The sequence below is a fragment of the Giraffa tippelskirchi genome, chromosome 3 (assembly GCF_054371585.1).
Source record: "Giraffa tippelskirchi isolate mGirTip1 chromosome 3, T2T-mGirTip1v1.2.pri, whole genome shotgun sequence".
In the NCBI taxonomy this organism is placed as follows: domain Eukaryota; kingdom Metazoa; phylum Chordata; class Mammalia; order Artiodactyla; family Giraffidae; genus Giraffa; species Giraffa tippelskirchi.
This window is the reverse complement of record NC_137277.1, coordinates 142,712,892-142,735,275: the sequence shown is the minus strand read 5'-3', so window position 1 is coordinate 142,735,275 and position 22,384 is coordinate 142,712,892. Positions and strand designations below refer to the sequence as shown.

The 22,384-nt window shown below is 38.7% G+C and overlaps 1 protein-coding gene across 1 annotated transcript in view; it reads left to right on the top strand.

The window, feature by feature from the left end:
- The window catches only part of LOC145540482 (uncharacterized), a 177,888-nt gene that overhangs the window by 136,875 nt on the left and 18,629 nt on the right, over window positions 1–22,384 (top strand). The window contains exon 4 of the mRNA XM_081574985.1: window positions 21,091–21,152. Within this exon, the coding sequence (XP_081431111.1) occupies window positions 21,091–21,152 (62 nt within the window). The remainder of the gene's footprint in view (window positions 1–21,090; window positions 21,153–22,384) is intronic.

Below are 22,384 nucleotides of genomic sequence, written 5' to 3'. Positions count from 1 at the left end.
GTTCTTGTTGGAATAAAAATCCATGGTGTTTTTTCAAAGGGCAACCTATCCGCACCTAGGCATTTCAAATGCTGGCATTTGGCTTAGGCAGATAGCACAGCAAACAGGACCAATTGATGTTTGCCTGCTCTCTAAAGTACTCCAGAAAATCCACAACGGCTGTGGATGAAGTTAGAAACAGATTTGCTAAGCAGATCATGAATGATTAACTCAATGTGAAGGAAGACAGAGAATTACTTTGCTCTCTATACAATGGGCCAAATGTGCCTGTGGTCCCCTCCACTAAGACAGATGTACCACTCTACCCTTCTTGCCATGAATCTCGCTGTCTCCTCAGCATCTTTTCTATCTCACCTTCCTGCTGTATCTGAATACTTTACTGCTCTGGCTTTACTCTTGCTGAGTGTTCTTATACCTTTACTTTCATATTCTGTTCTCTTTCTTTGCTATACTATTTTACTTTTCTGTAAGTTTTCTACTATGTTTTCTAGTTTTTCCACGACCTTCTCTTGCACAAACTTCTTGAATCTCCTCTATATTTTCACTCCGTCTGTTTTCACCATCTGCTGTCTCTAAGTTCTTTGGATCCCTGTGCAAAGTGTCACTTTGTAGCAGCATACTCTTAATTAAGTTAAGTTCTTGGAGCCTCAGTTTTCTTTTTTGTGGAATAGGAGGATTTCACCTCCCTCACAGAACTTTTCTGTAAGATTTAAATTATGTTTTGTATAAAAAGTACTTAAAAATTCCTGGCACCTAAAATGATTAATAAATGGTACCTACTATTTAAATAATGTCAATCAAAACTGAGTTAATTATCTATTAGCATCCAAACTAAACTCCCGATCAATGATTGCAAACTCCATTGCCTGCAGGGTCTAGGCAGAAGAGAAATGAATGAAGTGGGTTGTGTTGGGAAGTGGTAGAGATGGTGGTAAATTAAAGAGCTCATAATATGTCCAAAAGAATCAGTCACTTTTCAATTCTGGCCCATTTATATCCTGCAGAAATGTGAGCTCAAAGCTGCCAGTTCCTCTAATTTTTTAGGAAACAGTGAACACGGGTATTTTTATAAGTAATTTCTTAATGTAAAAATAACATTGCTCAGTATTGGATAAGAGTACTTCAAGGAAAATAGGTCTATTAGCTGTATTTGGCCTGTGGCCTCTAGTTTGAAACCTCTGCAGGATATATTTATTGAGCTGTGTTTGAGCACTTGGTTCCTTATTAATCAACAGGAAATCCTGTCTTTCACACACAATGCAGTTGCCTTTCTAGTAAGAGTGTATTTGGAAGAAAGTTCTTGTTGGAATAAAAATCCATGGTGTTTTTTCAAAGTGCAACCTAACCACACCTAGGCATTTCAAAGGCTGGCAGCTTCTTTTAAACTTTTAGAAAAATCTTTCACTCCTTATCAACTTTATGTCTAGTCTATATTAGTGAAACACTGAAAACCAGATTTACTTAATTAGAAAGAAAAGTTGGGAAAGTTTGGGAGAGTAGGATGGGAAGTTTACTAGACTAAGAATTTGATTGGACTTCATAGACCAATGAGTCCATCCTTTATCACCTGACTATAAGACTGGGGGGAGAAACTGGTAACTGATTTGTTTAAACCTCCCCTAACTTTTGAAATATGGTGTTTATTTGAGTATCGCTGATATCTTCATGTAGATTCAATTCAATTTAATTCACTAAACTTTTTTATTTTATTAAAGATCAATATAAAGAAGGTGAGACAGGTTAATTACTTGAGGGATCATAAAATAAATATGAGGTTTCCTTCAACGAGTTTGAAGTTTAAAGAGGAAAGGAGAAATTACTGGTGGTGGTAGTGGAGTTCAAAACAAGTAACTAAAGGACAGAACAAAGTATTAGAAGAATGAGGAGATGGATGAATTTCTCTCTTGCCTCAAAGCAAGGAAAGCTATCTAACTGACTCAAACTCAGAGGCAATAAAAGAAAAGAGCGGTAATTTTGATTACATAAACATTTCTCGGCATGGCAAAAAATACTGTAAGCAAAAGACAAAGCCAACTGACAAACTGGAGGAAATGTTTACAACATGTACCATAAAGGGTTAATACTCCTATAGAGAGAGAACTGAGAAACAAAAGACCAAAAGGCCTGACAGAAAAAAAGAGAAACAGACATGAACACATAATTCATATACACAAAAACAAGATATAAAAATTATCTAATGCACAGTATAGTGATTATAGTCAACAATAGTGTATTATAAACTTTAAAGTTGCTAAGAGAATAGATCTTTATTGTTCCCACCACAAAAAAAGAAATAATTATGTGATGTGATAGATGTGTTAGCTAACACTATAGTAATAAACATATGGTAATATACAAATGAAACAAATCAACAGGTTACTTACACAATGTTTAAAAATTTTGAACTTATTAAAATTAGAGAAATGGTCATCAAAATAGCATGGATATAACACATTTAGCTTAGAATATTGGAAACTTTTAAAAAATTTGAGAATAGGAATTCTCTGGTGGTACAGTGCTTAGAACTCTGAGCTTTCACTGTTGGGATCCAGGGTTCTATCCCTGGTTGGGACCTAAGATCCTACAAGCCACGTGGTACAGCCAAAAATAAATAGATAAAAAAATAAAATAAATTAAAAGTTTGAGAATACATTATATTGGCAAGACTGTGGGGAATCACATATTTTCATACACTGCTGCTGGGAATACAGACTGGTACAATCCTTCTGAGGGAAAATTTGGCAAGATATATGGGTCTACCTTTTGACAAACAATCCTGCTTTCAGGAATTTATTCTGAAGATATACCACCAACAATAAGAAAATATATATGTGCAAGGCTATTCACTGCAGCATTGTTTATAATTGCAGACCTTGAGAGCAACTTAAATACCCACATATAGGAGAGTTATTGAATAAACTATGGTACATCAACATTATGAAGTACATTTAGAGATATTGTGGGTCCCGTTCCATACCACAGGGATAAAATAAATGTCTCAATAAAGCAAGTCACACAATTTTTTTTTTTGGTTTCTCAGGACACATAAATGTTATGTTTACTCAATACTGTAGTATCTTAAGTGTACAATAACATTATGTCTACCTATTGCATAACTAAAAACAAATACGCATACACTAGACCAGTTAGGTATGACCTAAATAAAATCCCTTATGATTATATAATGGAAGTAACAAATAGTTTCAAGGGATTAGATCTGATAGACAGAATGCCTGAAAAACTATGGACAGAGGTTCATGACATTGTATAGGAGGCAGGGATCAACACCATCCCCATGGAAAAGAAAGGCAAAAAGGCAAAATGGTTCTCTGAGGAGGCGTTACAAATAGCTGAGAAAAGAAGAGAAGTGAAAGGCAAAGGAGAAAAGGAAAGATATGCCCATTTGAATGCAGAGTTCCAAAGAATAGCAAGGAGAGATAAGAAAGCCTTCCTCAGTGATCAGTGCAAAGAAATAGAGGAAAACAACAGAATGGGAAAGACTAGAGATCTCTTCAAGAAAATTAGAGATATCAAGGGAATATTTCATGCAAAGATGGGCACAAGAAAGGAAAGAAATGATACGGACCTAACAGAAGCAGAAGATATTAAGAAGTGGCAAGAAACACAGAAGAACTATATAAAAAAGATCATTATGACCCAGATAATCACAATGGTATGATCACTCACCTAGAGCCAGACGTTGTGGAATGTGAAGTCAAGTGGGCCTTAGGAAGCATCATTATGAACAAAGCTAGTGGAGGTGATGGAAATCCAGTGGAGCTATTTCAAATCCTAAAAGTGATGCTATGAAAGTGTTGCCCTCAATATACCAGCACCTGGAAAACTCAGCAGTGGCCACAGGACTGGGAAAGGTCAGTTTTCATTCCAATCCCAAAGAAAGGCAATGCCAAAGAATGCTCAGACTACTGCACAATTGCACTCATCTCACATGCTAGTAAAGTATTCCTGAAAATTCTCCAACCCAGGCTTCAATAGTACTTGAACTGTGAACTTCCAGATGTTCAAGCTGGATTTAGAAAAGGCAGAGAAACCAGAGATCAAATTGCCAACATCTATTGGATCATAGAAAAAGCAAGAGAGTTCCAGAAAAACATCTACTTCTTCTTTGTTGACTATGCCAAATCCTTTGACTGTGTGGATCACAATAAACTGTGGAAAATTCTTCAAGAGATGGGAATACCAGGCCACCTGACCTGCCTCTTGAGAAATCTGGATGCAGGTCAGGAAGCAACAGTTAGAATTGGACATGGAACAACAGACTAGTTCCAAATTGGGAAAGGAGTACATCACTGCTGCATATTGTCACCCTGCTTATTTAACTTATATGCAGAGTACATCATGAGAAATGCTGGACTGGAAGAAGTACAAGTTGGAATCAAGATTGCTGGGAGAATATCAATAACCTCAGATATGCAGATGACACCACCCTTATGACAGAAAGCGAAGAAGAACTAAAGAGCCTCTTGATGAAAGTGAAAGAGGAGAGTGAAAAAGTTGGCTTAAAGCTCAACATTCAGAAAACTAAGATCATGGCATTCGGTCCCATAACTTCATGGTAAATAGATGGGGAAACAGTAGAAACAGTGACAGACTTTATTATTTTGGGCTCCAAAGTCAGTACAGATGGTGATAGGAGCCGTGAAATTAAAAGACCCTTACTGCTTGGAAGGAAAGTTATGACCAACCTAGACAGCATATTAAAAAGCAGACATTACTTTGCCAACAAAGGTCTGTCTAGTCAAAGCTATGGTTTTTCCAGTAGTCATGTATGGATGTGAGAGTTGGAGTATAAAGAAAGCTGAGCGCCAAAGAATTGATGCTTTTGAACTGTGGTGTTGGAGAAGACTCTTGAGAGTCCCTTGGACTGCAAGGAGATCCAACCAGTCCATCCTAAAGGAAATTAGTCCTAAATATTCATTGGAAGGAGTGATGCTGAAGCTGAAACTCCAATACTTTGGCCACCTGATGTGAAGAGGTGACTCATTTGCAAAGCCCCTGATGCTGGGGAAGATTGAAGGCAGGAGGAGAAGGGGATGACAGAGAATGAGATGGTTGGATGGCATCACCAACTCAGTGGACATGAGTTTGAGAAAACTCCGGGAGTTGGTGATGGACAGGGAGGCCTGGTGTGCTGCAGTCCATGGGATTGCAAAACATCATACACGATTGAACAACTGAACTGAAAAAAAATTTTTATTGCTGGGACCTCCTTAGTGTTCTGGCAGCGAAGACTCCATGCTTCCAATGCAGGTGCCCTGGGTTCAATCCCTAGTCAGAGAATTAGATCCCACCTACTTCTACTAAAGATCCTGTGTGCCATAAATAAACAAATATATATTTAAAAGAAATTCTTTATTGCTTAAAAATGCTAACCATCATCTGAGCTTTCAGCAAGCCATAATCCTTTTGCTGGTGGAGATTCTTGCCTTGATATTGCTTGCTGCTGATAGATTCATTTGGCGGTTGCTGAAAATTCAGTTGGCTGTGGCAATTTCTTAAAATAAGACCACAATGAAGTTTGCCACACTGATTAACTCTTTCTTTCATGAATGGTTACTCTGTAGCATTCACTGCTGTTTGATAGCATTTTACCTACAGTAGAGCTTCTTTCAAAATTGGAGTTAATCTAGGCACTGAGGAGCCTCTTGATGAAAATGAAAGAGGAAAGTAAAAAGGTTGGCTTAAAACTCAACATTCAAAAAAAAAAAAAGATCATGGCATCCGGTCCCATCACTTCATGGCAAATAGATGGGCGAACAATGGAAACAGTGACAGCTCTTATTTTCTTGGGCTCCAAAATCACTGCAGATGGTGACTGCAGCCATAAAATTAGAAGACTCTTGCTCTTTGGAAGAAAAGCTATGGCCAACCTAGACAGCATATTAAAAAGCAGAGACATTATTTTGCTAACAAAGGTCCATCTAGTTAAAGCCATGGTTTTACCAGTAGTCATATATGGATGTGAGAAGTGGAACATAAAGAAAGATGAGCACTGAAGAATTGTTGCTTTTGAACTGTGGTGTTGGAGAAGACTCTTGAGAGTTCCTTAGACTGCAAGGAGATCCAGCCAGTCAATCCTAAAGGAAATCAGTCCTGAATATTCATTGGAAGGACTCATGCTGAAGCTGAAGCTCCAATACTTTGGCCACCTGATGCGAAGAACTGACTCACTAGAAAAGACCCTGATGCTGGGAAAGATTGACGGCAGGAGGAGAAGGGGGTGACAGAGGATGAGATGGTTGGATGTTATCACCAACTTGATGGACATGAGTTTGAGCAGGCTCCAGGAGTTGGTGATGGACAGGAAGCCTGATGTGTTCTAGTCCAAGGGGTTGCAAAGAGTCAGATACTATTGAGCGACTGGACTGAACTGAACCCTGTCACTGTTTTATTAAATAAGTTTTTGTAATATTCTAAACCTTCTGTTGCTATTCAACAATTTTCACAGCTTCTTCAACTGGGAGTAGATTTCATCTCAAGAAACTACTCTCTGCTCATCCATAGAAGCAACTCCTCATATACTCAAGTTTGATCATTAGATTTCAGCAATTCAGTTTCATCTTCAGTCTCTACTTCTAATTCTAGTTCTTTTGCTATTTTCTGCCACATGTTCAGTTCCCTCCACCACTGAAGTCTTAAAAGATCAATTAATTAATTAATTGGTTGCACTGGATCTTTGCTTCTGAGTGAGAAATTTCTCTAGTTGTGGCAAACGGGGGCTACTCTTTGTTGACGTGCACAGGCTTCCTGCTGTGGTGGCGTCCTGTTGTGGAGCATAGGCTCAAGGGCCTGTAGGCTTCAGTAGTCGAAGCATGTGAGCTCAGTAGTCATGGTTCCTGGGAACTAGAGCACGGGCTCAGTAGTTGTGGCACACCGGCTTGGCCGCTCCACAGCATGTGGAATATTCCCAAACAAGGGATCAAACCCATGTTGTCTGAATTGGCAGACAGATTCTTATACACTGTACCACCAGAGAAGTCCTGCCACTGAAGTCTTGAACACCTCAAAGTCATCCATGAGGGTTGTGATTCTAATCTAAAGTTGATTCACTTTTCCCAAACTCCTGTTAATTGTGATATCTTGACCTATTCCCTTGAAACACAAATGTTCTTTATAGCATCTATTGGCAGAATGGTGAATCATTTCCAGAAGATGTCCAATTTGTTTTGCTTGGATCCATCAGAAGAATCACTATCTATTTGAGCTATAGCCTTATGAAATGTGTTTCATAAAGAAGAAGACTTGGAAATCAAAAGTACTCCTTGATTCATGGGCAGCAGAATGGATGTTGCACAAGCAGGCATTAAGACAACATTAGTCTTCAGTACATCTCCATCAGAGTTCTTGGGTGACCAGGTGCATTATATATGAGCAATGTATCTTCATGAATTTATCATATTTTATTTATTCATTTACCAGTTATTTTTCACTATTTTTGATTAAGAACTGATTTTAAAAATTTTTTATTGAGGTATAGTTGATTTATAATATCATATAAGTTTCAAGTATGTGGCATAGCAGTTCAGTTATATACATATATATATATATATGTATATATATGCTTTTCTAGATTCTTTTCCCTCATAGTTTATTACATAATATTAAGCATATGCTATAGAATAGATCCTTGTTGGTTATCTATTTTATACAGTCATGTGTATATGTTAATTCCAGCCTCCTAATTTATCCCTCCCATGGCCCCCCTTTTTCCTTTGGTAACTTGAAGTTTGCTTTCAATGTGCAGTAATATTTTGAAACGATCTTTTTTTCTTGAGCAGTAGGTCTCAAAAGTGGTCTTAAAATATTCAGTAAATCATGCTGTAAACAGGTGTGCTGTCATCTAGGCTTTGTTGCTCCATTTATAGAGTATAGGCAGAGTAGATTTAGCATAATTCTTCATGGCCCTAGGATTTTCAGAATGGTAAATGAGGATCAGCTTCAACTTAAAGTCACCAGCTGCATTAGTGCTTAACAAGAGAGTGAGCCTGTCTTCTGAATCTTTGAAGTCAGACATTGACTTCTCCTGTCTGGCTATAAGAGTTCTAAATTTTCTTCCAATAGAAAGTTGTTTCATCTACATTGAAAAATCTCTTGTTTAGTGGGGCCTCCTTTGTTAATTATCTGAGCTAGATCTTCTGGATAATTTGCTGTAGCTTCTACATCAGCACTTGCTTCTTCACCTCGCACTTTTATGTTATGGAGAAGGCTTCTTTCCTTAAATGTATCAACCAACCTCTGCTGATTCAAGCTTTTCTTCTTCAGCTTCCTCATCTCTCCCAGACTTTACAGAAGTAAAGAGAGTAAGAGCCTTTCTCTGTATTATGCTATGGCTTAAGGGAATGTTGTGGCTGGTTTGATCTCCTGTCCAAATCACTAAGGCTTTCTCTACATCAGTAATAAGGCTGTTTTGCTTTCTAACCATTTGTGTGTTCACTGGAGTAGCATTTTAAATTTCCTTCAAGAACTTTCCTTTGCATTCACAACTTAGCTAGCTGTTTGGTCCAAGAAGTCTGTCTTTTGACCTATTTCAGCTTTTGAAATGCCTTCCTCACTAAGTTTAGTTATTTCTAGCTTTCGATTTAAAGTGAGAGACATGTGACTCTTTCTTTCATGTGAACACTAACAGGCCATTAAATTGTCATGATTTCACTACTGTTGTGTCTTAGGGAACAGGGAGGCCCAAGAAAAAAGAGATAAATGGGGAAATGGGTCATCTCATGATCTGTTGCCTGAAAGTTAAAGGGCTGGAAAAACCAGCCAGTGGTGTAGCCCCAAGAACCATAAAAACCAATGGTGTAAGCCCTGGTCCAAGGCTGAAAGTCTGAGAAAGAGGAGTATAGATGTCTGAGGGCAGGAGAAGTGGAAGTGTCAGCTCAAGTGAAGAACAAGTTTATTTTTGTTTTGCCTTTTTGTTCTATTTGAGCTGTCAATGGATTGAATGACATCTACCTGTATTGGTGAGGGTATTCTTCTGGGTCAAATGCTGCTCTCTTCAAGAAACACTTAAAGACACACCAAGAAATAGCATTTTTACCAGCTATCTAGGCATCCCTTAGCCCAGTTGAGTTAACACATAAAATTAACCATCACATCTGGTTTGATAGGAGTGTTGAGTGTGTATGGAGGAGGTGTGATAAACAAGTCTAGAACAGGAAGGCAGACCCGTATCCCTAAGATTTTGAACTTCTCGGGCTTGCAAAGAGAAGCCATTAGGATCAGTTAGGAGATTACTGAAGTAGTTTATGTGGGAAATAACGAGGAATTTGAATTAAGGTTTTTGAAGTGCAATTAGAATGGAATGGTTGAGAGGGGGAGATTGCAGATATAGAATTGATACAACTCCAGACAGTGACTAGTTGCCTACACAATACCCATTTCCATTAACTTCCTTGTAACAGGCTTCAACTGTGGGAGGAATGGTTTCAGTATTTTTATTTAAAAATTGATATTTCCTTACCTTCCTTGTAGATAGTGGTGTCCAGAAAATTTGAGTGGTGTTTCAGGAAAACTTTTCAAAAAGGTGGTAATATAGTGGACATTCATAGTTGTCATTTACTATCCCTACCCATCTTTTCTGCCCAGAATATGTATTTGGGGTTCAACTAGCCATTTTAGACTATGGTCAAGACAAAAGCCATATGCAAGGATAACTTAGCAGAAAGACTGGGGGAAATCCTGGCTCCTTGATGATATATCAGTTCAGGTATATGTAAGTACATATTTCACACAGTAAAGTGAGTGCACTTTCAGGTATTTACTTAGGTAAATATAATTTTTAAAATTACTGGTTAAAATCATTGTTTGTGGGGGTGAAAAGAAGTATTGTTTTGGTCTCTGATTCTTGTAGTTGAATGCAATTCTAAGTGACACAGTGACTAAGAGAATGAGAAAGATGAGGCAAATTAACTATATTCCATACATGGGTGACTAGAAAAATAACAATGCCATTAGGAAAGAAGAATTAATAATTTTAACAAAAGGTTATTAATTTATTCATTAGAGAGTGAAAGTATTAGTCACTCAATCATGTTTGACTCTTTGGGACCCCATGGACTGTAGCCTACCAGGCTCCTCTGTCCATGGAATTCTCCAGGCAAGAATATTGGAGTGGGTTGCGTTTTCTTCTCCAGGCAATCTTCCCAACCCAGGGATCAAACCTGGGTCTCCTGCATTGCAGGCAGATTCTTTACCATCTGAGACACCAGGGAAGCCAAGTATTAATTAAATATTTATTTTGCTCCTACCATGTGCCAGACACCATTCTACAGATTCAGAATTGAGTGATAAGTACAATGGACAATGTCTTTGGTCTCATGTTAGTAGAGACAACAATGAACAACAGCAAGAACAATCACAGAACCAGTGGGAAAGATTTGATTGTGATAAGCACTAGACAAAGACTTAACACAGAGTGATATTAAATAGTTATTGGATGGCTCCTATAATAGGGTACTCAGGGACAATGTTGAATTGATGGATTTCTGGGCCAAATCAGTAAAAACTTTAGAAATGTGAATTTAGAGATTGGGAGAGGGGTTGGGCTAAATGTTTATTTTGGGGAGTTTTCAATATAGATGACAGTAGAAACAAAGTAGAGAAGAGTGAATAAAGAAGCTTTATAGTATGTAAAGACGGAGAAAGAGTCATCCAAGGTTATTAGAGGAATCTGAGAAGTACTGTGTTCTGTCTCAACACATGTATAAGATGTTTTAGAAAAGGGAGCCATTTATGCTGCAGATTCAAGGAAAGAATCCCGATTTTTGGCAAGTTTGTAGTCATCAATCATTAGTGACATTTGAAGAGCTGTTTAAAAAATAAACATGTGGTAAAAAATGAAGAAAGCAAATGTGGGCCAGTCTAAACTCACTCTTCTCCCCTTCCAACACACACAGACGTGGGTGATGAATAAGTAGGCATGGTTCCATTTTAAATGCTAGCACTGTTTATAACACAGCTCTTCATTTGACAGTGTTTAACTATTTCATTTAAACACCAACACAGGCATCTTACAGTGGCCTACAGCATTCCCTGAGTTCATTTGATTCTAGCAGCTCATATGATAATTGCTGAGAGAAAATAGCTCTTTGAGTCACTCAGTTGTGTAACAGCAGTATGTTTTATGACTTTTTCATCTCATAAAACAAGGCTGAATTTTCCTTACAGTTGGAAAAAAGTTTTAGACTGGAGTAAACCTGATCTGAGGCTCCAAGTTTATAGGCCCAACTTACTCCTTCTGTAAATTCATGGGACAACTCTATGTGAATTCTCCCACAGGGTGTGAAATCTTAGTTTGGTCAGGTGCTCATGTTTTTTCATGTAATTAAACAATTATTTCCAAGTGGATTACAAATTTTAGAAGCTTTGAAAAATGTTAGTAAAAATAGCACTCTGCTGTGTTTACATTGAGTCTTTATCCTAGTTGTTCAAAGAGTGTTTATCGGCTGATGATTTGGCAAATATTAGCATTTCTGCTTTGTAGGCAGAGAAATTATGTGATGCACTTGAAGTGATACTGAAAGTCTAAAGTAGGAGATTCTGGACCAGAGCTTTAAACTAATTCCATTCTCCATTAATACTTGTTTCTCTTTCTCATCTCTCCCATACAAATAAATCTATGCAAGTATTTGAAGACATAGTATTAATTAGATAATATTTAAAAAGTGGTGGTTAAATTCTTGATTATTTTTGAAAGTGCTGTTTGAGAGTGGTGATTGTTGCTATGGGTTACCAGTTTATTTTGTAACCAGCCAATTACTGACATATTCACCAGGCTTCTTAAAACTCTACCAGTTTAAACATATAATCTATGTAGAAACAGTATTTTTGTAATACAGATACAACTTGGAAACGAGTCCCCTTTTTCCCCTTTCAAGAAGCCTTGTGCATGTGTATCTATGTATCTCTGCTGCTGCTGCTGCTAAGTCGCTTCAGTCGTGTCTGACTCTGTGCGACCCTATAGACGGCAGGCCACCAGGCTTCCCCATCCCTGGGATTCTCCAGGCAAGAACACTGGAGTGGGTTGCCGTTTCCTTCTCCAATGCATGAAAGTGAAAAGTGAAAGTGAAGTCTCTCAGTCGTGTCCGACTCTTTGCGACCCCCTGGACTGCAGCCTACCAGGCTCCTCTGTCAATGGGATTTTCCAGGCAAGAGAACTGGAGTGGGGTGCCATTGCCTTCTCCAATGTATCTATCTACCATCTATTGAAAATTTGCAGTTTCCACTAAGAGGATATATCCCCAAGTGAAAACATAAAGGAGAAAATGCAGCTCTTTCAACTGTCTACTCTAACTAATTCAGTGTCAGGCTCTAGATAATTTGTGCTTCTCAGATCTTGTGCAGTGTGAAATTCTCTTAACATGGGAGTCATATACCCCCCGTCTTGTTAACTCATCAGATTTAAATAGATGTGAACTGCTGACTGATTGTGTGAAATGATACTACTGCCCTATTATCAGTAGAGAACAATGTCCACACCTTTATCAAATATTTAACTGTGAATAAAGAGTTTATGGACACAAACAAGAGTGATTGTTTCCATCTAAGGAACAATATCATGATCTTGGGCTCCTTTGCAGGAACTCAAATCTCATAAGCTAATACCCACAACTTAAACTGGTAGAGGAAGGGAAGTTTTAGGTAAGAAAAGTGGCATCGCGAAAAGAAGAGCTAGAGTGAAGGTGATAGTGGGGGACAGACTTCAGTTAGCCTTTCCCCTAACTCCAGCTACACACTTGGAGATGAAAATGTGTAAAAACAAAACAAAAATGACATAACCATGGTCAAGATAAGACATGTCCAAGAGCAGGACAACAACAGAATGAAAATATTGAGAGATGCTAAAGCTGGGGCCAGCCAGGGTTTGTGTTTTTTGGATACAGGAAGAATGAAACCACGCATAAGGTAGACTACTAGGTCCAGGAGAATCAACTGAAACTAGAGGCCTGATGATTCTCTCTCATGAAGGAGGCTATAAAGAGTTGCTAATGACAGTTGCTACAGGGCTAGGCTAAACCAGATGCTTGGCTAGGAAGGCAGGAGGAGACAGATTAACTGTAAGGAATGATCTGAGCAAGCTGTGCATTTATTTTCACCCCAGGGCAGGAGCTCTAAGCTTTTGATGAAAGTTTCTGAGCTGGTTTCCCTGGATGATCGTGCAGATGAATTCCCAAAACTGCTAGGTTTGGAAGCTATAAGTAAATTTGAGAGAGGAAGACTGCTTATCTCTAAAAATGAGCCAGCAAACCAAAATTGCAGAACACATCAAGACTCTAAATTGAACACAACTTGAACAGAGGATTAATAAATTGGAATATTGTACTGATGAATTTACCCAGAACACCATAGAGAAAAAAAGACTTGAAGGTATGAAAATATATCTAAGAGCTTTGGGAGAGAATGGATACATGTATATGTATGGCTGAGTCCCTTTGCTGTCCACCTGAAACTATGAAAACATTGTTAATCAGCTATACTCCAATATAAAATTAAAAGATTTAAAAAAGAAAGTATAGCTAAGAGCAAGGGAGATCTGACTGATAAGCTCTAATTTATGCCTCATAGTTATCTAGAAGAATTTTTAAAAAAAAAATTTGAATGATTTGCAATGAATAGGATAAGTTAAAAAATTATACTTAGAAACATAAAGTAAAAGGGAAAATAACTTACAAGTGGAAAATATTGAAACCTACATGGAGCAAAAAGACAGGTTACTTCCAAAGGCATGGTAATCAAACAGACACTAGACTTCAGTTAGTAATAGATGTCAAGACAAAAGAGATCAAAGCATCATTTAAACTTCAAGGTAAAAGAAGTCACTTTTTAGAAAAACGAACGTGTTATTTTGTCAGTCACAGATTTTTTGGAAAGAACTAGTAAAGGATTGATTCAGTAAGGACAGAAGTAAACCCAGAAAGATGGGATCAGAAAGAAAAAGGAGAGAGAGAGAAAGTAAAATTTGGACTGCTTATTCTGGTCCTAAGAACCTATCTGTTTATAAAAGATCAGAATTATGCTACACAAGTGCATTTCTTTTGGGGTTACTATTCAGCTGAATTAAATTACAAATTTGCTATCACAGAAAGAAGCTCCCCATTATCTGCTAATTCAGAATGACTTTCAGAAGACTCATAGAGCCTCAAGTAAATCCTCTTCCAACCTGATTAACTTTCTAGTCTTGCCATTAATTGGGAGATCCATTTAAAAGAAGCTTGTTCATCAATTTTTGCTGATATTGTCTGCCAAGGCTATATATGTGGAGAATGTTGAGATTAACATAGAAATAACCCTGAAAAATTATCTAATTCAGTTCCATCATGTTGACTCCTAGCTTACAGTTCTCAAAATTAAAAATAAGTAGAATTGGTATGAAAGTAGAAACACATACATGTTGCACACAGAGGATGAAACAGTGTGCTGAGGGCTATGACAGGAATGAGCTGATGGATATTTCAAGCCAGGAGACACGTGCCAAGAAAGAGAGGGGGACAAGCTATTCAGAGTGTAGATAGGTCTAGTTACAGATCATAAAACTAGTGTTAGGAGAATGGAAAAAAGACATTGGCTCCAGGCAATGTGGTGTTTAGAAATCAAACAGCTTTCAGAGAATCAAGTTTCAGAATTAAAAGAGCATTTGTTGAGCACCTCCTATAGTCTGCTACCTGTGTTAGGTGCTGAGGAATTCAGAGATAATGTAAAATAAAAGCCATGGTCTCTAGAGGAAATCAGTTTAGTAGGAAAATAGACATATATGAATAATTTCAGAAGGCATGCTAAAAGAGTGATTGAGAAAGGTGCTAAGAAAGTGAGAGAAAGGAGAATTTAATTTTAATTCAGGATAATTGGAAAGTGTTTTAGAAGAGACTGGTTTAACTTGAATATTGAAGGATGGTAAGAATTTTATATCATACAATGGGGGTGGGCATTCTAGGCAAGGATACAAAGGTAAGAGGCCTGAGAAAAATAAAGTTTAAGATCCAGATGAAAGTATTCCCAGCTGGGTCTTCTATTTACTCCTTCCAGGACAAGAACTCATCTCTGTTGGGTAAAAGACTAGATAGATACATCTGAACAGAGAAAGAAGTAAAATGATAAGGAGAAAGACAACTCAAAAGAAAAGAAGCAAGTAGACACACACACACACACACACACACACATATATATATACATATACATAGATATATATAGTAAAGTCCAATGCTGTAAAGAACAATATTGCATAGGAACCTGGAATGTTAGGTCCATGAATCAAGGTAAATTGGACCCGGTCAAGCAGGAGATGGCAAGAGTAAATATCAACATCTTAGGAATCAGTGAACTAAACTGGATGGAAATGGGTGAAAGTGAAAGTGAAAGTCGCTCAGTCGTGTCCGACTCTTTGTGACCCCAAGGACTACACAGTCCATGGAATTCTCCAGGTTAGAATACTGGAGTGGGTAGCTTTTCCCTTCTCCAGGGGATCTTCCCAACCTAGGGATTGAACCCAGTCTCCTGCATTGCAGGCAGATTTTTTAACAACCGAGCTATGGGTGAATTTAGTTCAAATGACCATTATATCTACTACTGTGGCCAAGAATCCCTTAGAAGAAATGGAGTAGCCCTCATAGTCAACAAAAGAGTCTGAAATGCAGCACTTGGGTGCAATCTCAAAAACGAGAGGATGATCTCAGTTTGTTTCAAAGGCAAACCATTCAACATCGCAATAATCCAAGTCTATGCCCTAATCACTGATGCTGAAGAAGATGAAGTTGAACAGTTCTATGAAGACCTACAAGACCTAGAAGTAACACACAAAAAAGGTGTCCTTTTCATCACAGGGGACTAGAATGCAAAAGTAGGAAGTCAAGAGATACCTGATATAACAGGCAAGTTTGGTCTTGGAGTACAAAATGAAGCAGGGCAAAGGCTAACAGAGTTTTGCCGAGAGAAAACACTGGTCATAACAAACACCCTCTTCCAACAACATAAGAGATGACTGTACACATAGATATCACCAGAGAGTCAATACTGAAATAAGACTGATTATATTCTTTGCAGCCAAAGATGATGTTCTAAACAGTCAGCAGAAACAAGACCTGGAGCTGACTGCAGCTCCGATCATAAAATCCTTATTGCCAAATTCAGACTTAAATTGAAGAAAGTAGGGAAAACCACTAGGCCTTTCAGGGATGACCTAAATAAAATCTGTTATGATTATACAGTGGAGGTGATGAATGGATTCAAGGGATTAGATCTGGTAGATAGAGTGCCTGTAGAAATATGGACAGAGGTTCATAACATTGTCCAGGAGGCAGTGACCAAAACCATTCCAAAGAAAAAGAAATGCAAGAAGGCAAAGTGGTTATCTGAGGAGGTCTTTTAAATAGCTGAGAAAAGAAGAGAAGTGAAAAGCAAGGGAGAAAGGGAAAGATATACCCACTTGAATTCAGAGTTCCAGAAAATAGCAAGGAGAGATAAGAAAGCCTTCTTCAATGAAGAGTGCAAAGAAGTAGAGAAAAACAGTAGAATGGGAAAGACTAGAGGTCTCTTCAAGAAAACTGGAGATACATAGGGAACATCTTATGCAGGTTCAGGCACAATAAAGGACAGAAATGATAAGGACCTAACAGAGGCAGAAGAGACTAAGAAGAGGTGGCAAGAATACATGGAAGAACTATACAAAAATGTCTTATGACTTTCCATGATGGTGTGGTCACGCACCTGGAGCCAAACATCCTCGAGTCTGAAGTCAAGTGGGTCTTTTGGAAGTATTACTACAAACAAGCTCAGCTGAAATTCCAGCTGAGCTATTTAAAATCTGAAAAGATGATGCTGTTAAAGTGCTGCACTCAATATGTCAACAAAATTGGAAAACTCAACAGTGGCCACAGGACTGGAAAACTCAATTTCTTTACAGTCTCAAAGAATGTTCAAAGTACCATACCAGTGCACTCATTTTGCATGCTAGTAAGGTTATGCTCAAAATCCTTCAATCTAGGCTTCAGTAGTGAGCCGAGAACTTCCAGATGTACATGCTGGGTTTAGGAAAGAAAACACAGATCTAATTGCCAACATCCACTGGATCATAGAAAAATCATGGGAATTCCAGAAAAACATCTACTTCTGGTTCATTGACTACACTAAAGCCTTTGACTTTGTTGATTGCAACAAACTGGAAAATTCTTGAGAGATAGGAATACCATACCACCTCATCTGCTTCCTGAGAAGCTTGTATACAAGTCAAGAAGCACTAGCTACAACCTTACATGGAAAAACTGACTGGTTCCAAATTGGGGAAGGAGTAGGACAAGGCTGTATATTGTCAACCTGTTCATTTAACTTGCAGAGTGTGTTCATGTGTGCTAAGTCTTTTCAGTAGTGTCTGACTCTTTGTGACCCCATGGACTATAGCCTGTCAGGCTCCTCTGTCCATGGGATTCTCCAGGTAAGAATACTGGAGTGGGTTGCCATGCCCTCCTCTAGGAGAACTTCCTGACTCAGGGATTGAACCTGCATGTCTTATGTCTCTTACATTAGTGCCACCTGGGAAGCCCAATGATATATATATATTTCTAAGATATTAGATATGATAGTTTATTCATGTTTATTTCTATTCACACCTCCCACTCCCATTAGTGAGTCAGTTCAGTCGCTCAGTTGTGTCCGACTCTTTGCAACCCAATGGACTGCACATGCCAGGCCTCCCTGCCCATCACCAACTCCCAGAGTTTGCTCAAACTCATGTCCATTGAGTTGGTGATGCCATCCAACCATCTCATCTTCTCTTGTCCCCTTCTCCTCCCACCTTCAATCTCCCAGCATCGGGGGCTTTTCAAATGAGTCAGTTCTTCACATCAGGTGGCCAAAGTATTGGCGTTTCAGTGTCAATATCATTCCTTCCAGTGAATATTCAGGACTGATTTCCTCTAGGATGGACTGGTTAGATCACCTTGCAGTCCAAGGGACTCTCAAGAGTCTTCTCCAACACCACAGTTCAAAAGCATCAATTATTTGGTATTCAGCTTTCTTTATAGACCAACTCTCACATCCATACATCACTACTGGAAAAACTATAGCCTTGACTAGATGGACCTTTGTTGGCACAGTAATGTCTCTGCTTTTTAATATGCTGTCTAGGTTGGTCATAACTTTTCTTCCAAGGAGTAAGCGTCTTTAATTTCATGACTGCAGTCACCATCTGCAGTGATTTTGGAGCCCCCAAAAATGAAGTCTGTCAGGGTTTCCACTGCTTCCCCATCTATTTGCCATGAAGTGATGGGGCTGGATGCCATGATATTAGTTTTCTGAATGTTGAGTTTTAAGCCAACTTTTTCACTCTCCTCTTTCACTTTCATCAAGAGGCTCTTTAGTTCTTTTTCGCTTTCTGCCATAAGGGTGGTGTCATCTGCATATCTGAGGTTACTGATATTTCTCCTGGCAGTCTTGATTTTAGCTTGTTCTTCTTCCAGCCCAGCGTTTCTCATGATGTACTCTGCATATAAGTTAAATAAGTTCAGTTCAGTTCAGTTCAGTCACTCAGTTGTGTCCGATTCCTTGCGAACCCATGAATTGCAGCATGCCAGGCCTCTCTGTCCATCACCAACTCCTGGAGTCTACTCAAACCCATAAGTTAAATAAGCAGGGTGACAATATACAGCCTTGATGTACTCCTTTTCCTATTTGGAACCAGTCTGTTGTTCCATGTCCAGTTCTAACTGTTGCTTCCTGACCTGCATACAGGTTTCTCAAGAGGGAGGTCAGGTCAACTGGTATTCCCATCTGTTTCAGAATTTTCCACAGTTTATTATGATCCACATAGTCAAAGGCTTTGGCATAGTCAATAAAGCAGAAATAGATGTTTTTCTGGAACTCTCTTGCTGTACTTAATAGATACTCATAATATAATTATGAGAAGAATGAAATTTGCTGGAAGTTGTGGGGAATGAGAGCTAAAAGGAGAAGACAAAAAAGTAAATGGGGAAGAAATAAGATTGACTTCAGTTAATTGCCAGTCATTTGGCAACCAGGAACAATGGGACTCAGTCTGTCTATCTAGGAGCAAGCAGGTAGAGAACTGCTTTAAATGGAGACCCTTTGTGAGGCAGTGTTGAAGCTGAGTGAGTGCACTTAGTTTGGAGCCAGGCCCCATAGAGCAAGTCAAACCTGGCCTCTCCTCAATCTCTCTGAGTCATTCATTGTTTAAAAAATGAGGTGGCAATAAAAGTGGTAATAACAGCAATTATCTCTCTGGATATTATGAAGATTTAACAAGAAAAACAAAGTACTCCATGTATGCAGTTATTATTTACAACAATTTAAACATGTTTTTGGAGCCGGAAATGGCAACCCACTCCAGTATTCTTGCCTGGAGAATCCCATGGACGGAGGTGCCTGGCAGGCAACATGGGGTTAAGTCCATGGGGTTGCAAGAGTCGGACATGACTTAGTGACTAAACCACCACCAAACATGTTTTTATATTTTTCTCATGCCTTTCCTTTTCAGTTTCATTGCCATAAACTGTTTATCAGATGCCATAGTTAGTCTTCTGGTTGCACTCCCTTGTGGCTCAGCTGGTAAAGAATCTGCCTGCAATGCGGGAGATCTGGGTTAGATCCCTGGGAAGATCCGCTGGAGAAGGGAAAGGCTACCCACTCCATGCCCGGGGAATTCCATGGACTGTATAGTCCATGGGGTCGCAAAGAGTCGGACATGACTGAGCAACTTTCACTTTGCACTCTTCTGAGTATACTTTTAAGTGTGGACCACAAAATTTATTAATATACTCCAGACTTGACCAACCACAGAGAGTGGGTCAAAATATCAGTTTCTTGGTTTTAGACACTAAATGTAGTGAGGCATTTTAATATCAGAGCTATTTTGACAGCCACTCCCAGTGTGAACTCGAACTGGATTGGAAAAAAATCAACTACAATTTCCAAGGGCTTTGATACATCATGCCATTTAGCTATGTCGTTAATAAACTGTAGCTGTTCAGTAGCTCAGTTATGTCCAACTCTTTGCGACCCCATGGACTGCAGCACGCCAGGTTTCCCTGTCCTTCACCATCTCCCAGAGCTTGCTCAAACTCACGTTCACTGAGTGGGTGACACCATCCAATCATCTCATCCTCTCTCACCCCTTCTCCTGCCTTCAATCTTTCCCAGCATCAGGGTCTTTTCCAATGAGTCAGTTCTTCGCATCAGGTGGCCAAAGTATTGGAGCTTCAGCTTAAGCATCAGTCCTTCCAATGAATATTTAGGGTTGATTTCCTTTAGGACTGACTGGTTTGATCTCCTTGCCGTCCAAGGGACTATAGCTAAGTACTTCTTTTTTTTAAAACTCAATTGCAATAGTGTATATTTATCCCTATTATATTTCATTTTATTCAGTTTGGCCTTCTTCAATTGTGATTCTGACTCTGTTATTCAATGTACATATTATTCCTCTTTTCTGTTAATAAAACAGACTCTTTTGGCTCACTTTAAGTTTTGTCCAGTTAGGGACAAGTATGGAAAGAGACAGTTTATCTTGTTTTCTTTTTTCCTTCCACTTGATAGCATTTCCTCCAGTTCTTCTCTCTACTTGGAATGTTCCTCCTTCAATTGTCCCCATAGCCAACTTCCTTAATTCCTTCATGTTTTCCTTAAGCTCTGGCTCCTATTCTATCTTCTCAACGAGGCCTTCCTTCCCTAACCACTTTGTTTAACACTGCAACCCCCCATCTTCTGCCCATATCCACCACCCCACCCCCATTTTATTTCATAGCATTTAAAATCATCTAACACAATGTATTTAATTTAATTTACTAATTATGATTACTGTGTGCTTATCCCAGTGTTCCATGAGAACAGGGATCTTTGCTTACTGATAAATCCCAACTTCCTAGAACAGTGCTGAACACATTGTGGGCAATCAATAAACATTAGTTGGGTAAAATGAATAAATTTCAGGAAAGTTTTGGTTATGATAAATTAATATGAAAGCTTTTTAAGTCATACTGATAGTGAAGATGCCTCTTGGATTCCCACAATCCATGGATCATCAGTTTCAGTTTTCACCATTTTGATAATTTGCTGTTTTGTTTTTTTTAACAGATATTTTAGTGAGAAGCTGAGAAAGCCTGAATCAGGGAATCTTAGACGTCATTTTCTACCAGGTATGTCAGATAGTCTTTTTTTTTTTTTTTATCTTTAAAAAGTATTTTATTTATTTATTATTTTTGGCTGCGTGGGGTCTTTTTTTTTTATATAAATTTATTTACTTTAGTTTGGGGCTAATTACTTTACAATATTGTAATAGTTTTTGCCATACATTGACATGAATCAGCCATGGGTTTACATGTGTTCCCCTTCCTGGACCCCCCACCCACCTCCCTCCCCATCCCATCCCTCTGGGTCATCCCATTGCCCCGGCCCTGAGCCCTTGTCTCATGCATCGAACATGGAATGGTGTTCTGTTTCACATATGATAATATACATGTTTCAATGCTATTCTCCCAGAACGTCCCACCCTCACCTTCTCCCTCAGAGTCCATAAAATTGTTCTATGCATCTGTGTCTCTTATTCTGTCTCGCATATAGGGTTATCGTTACCATCTTTCAAATTCCATATATATGCATTAGTATACTGTATTGTTGTTTTTCTTTCTGGCTTACTTCACTCTGTATAATGGGCTCCAGTTTCATCCATCTCAGTAGAACCGATTCAAATGTATTTTTTTTAATGGTTGAGTAATATTCCATTGTGTATATGTACCACAGCTTCCTTATCCATTCGTCTGCTGATGGACATCTAGGTTGCTTCCATGTCTTGGCTATTGTAAACAGTGCTGCGATGAACATTGGGGTACACGCGTCTCTTTCAATTCTGGTTTCCTCGGTGTGTATGCCCAGCAGTGGGATTGCTGGGTCATACGGCAGTTCTATTCCCAGTTTTTTAAGGAATCTCCACACTGTTCTCCATAGTGGCTGTACTAGTTTGCATTCCCACCAACAGTGTAAGAGGGTTCCCTTTTCTCCACACCCTCTCCAGCATTTATTGCTTGTAGACTTTTGGATAGCAGCCATTCTGACTGGTGTGAAATGATACCTCATTGTGGTTTTGATTTGCATTTCTCTAATAATGAGTGATGTTGAGCATCTTTTCATGTGTTTGTTAGCCATCTGTATGTCTTCTTTGGAGAAATGTCTGTTTAGTTCTTTGGCCCATTTTTTGATTGGGTCGTTTATTTTTCTGGAATTCAGCTGCAGGAGTTGCTTGTATATTTTTGAGATTAATTGTTTGTCTGTTGCTTCGTTTGCTATTATTTTCTCCCATTCTGAAGGCTGTCTTTTCACCTTGCTTATAGTTTCCTTTGTTGTGCAAAAGCTTTTAATTTTAATTAGGTCC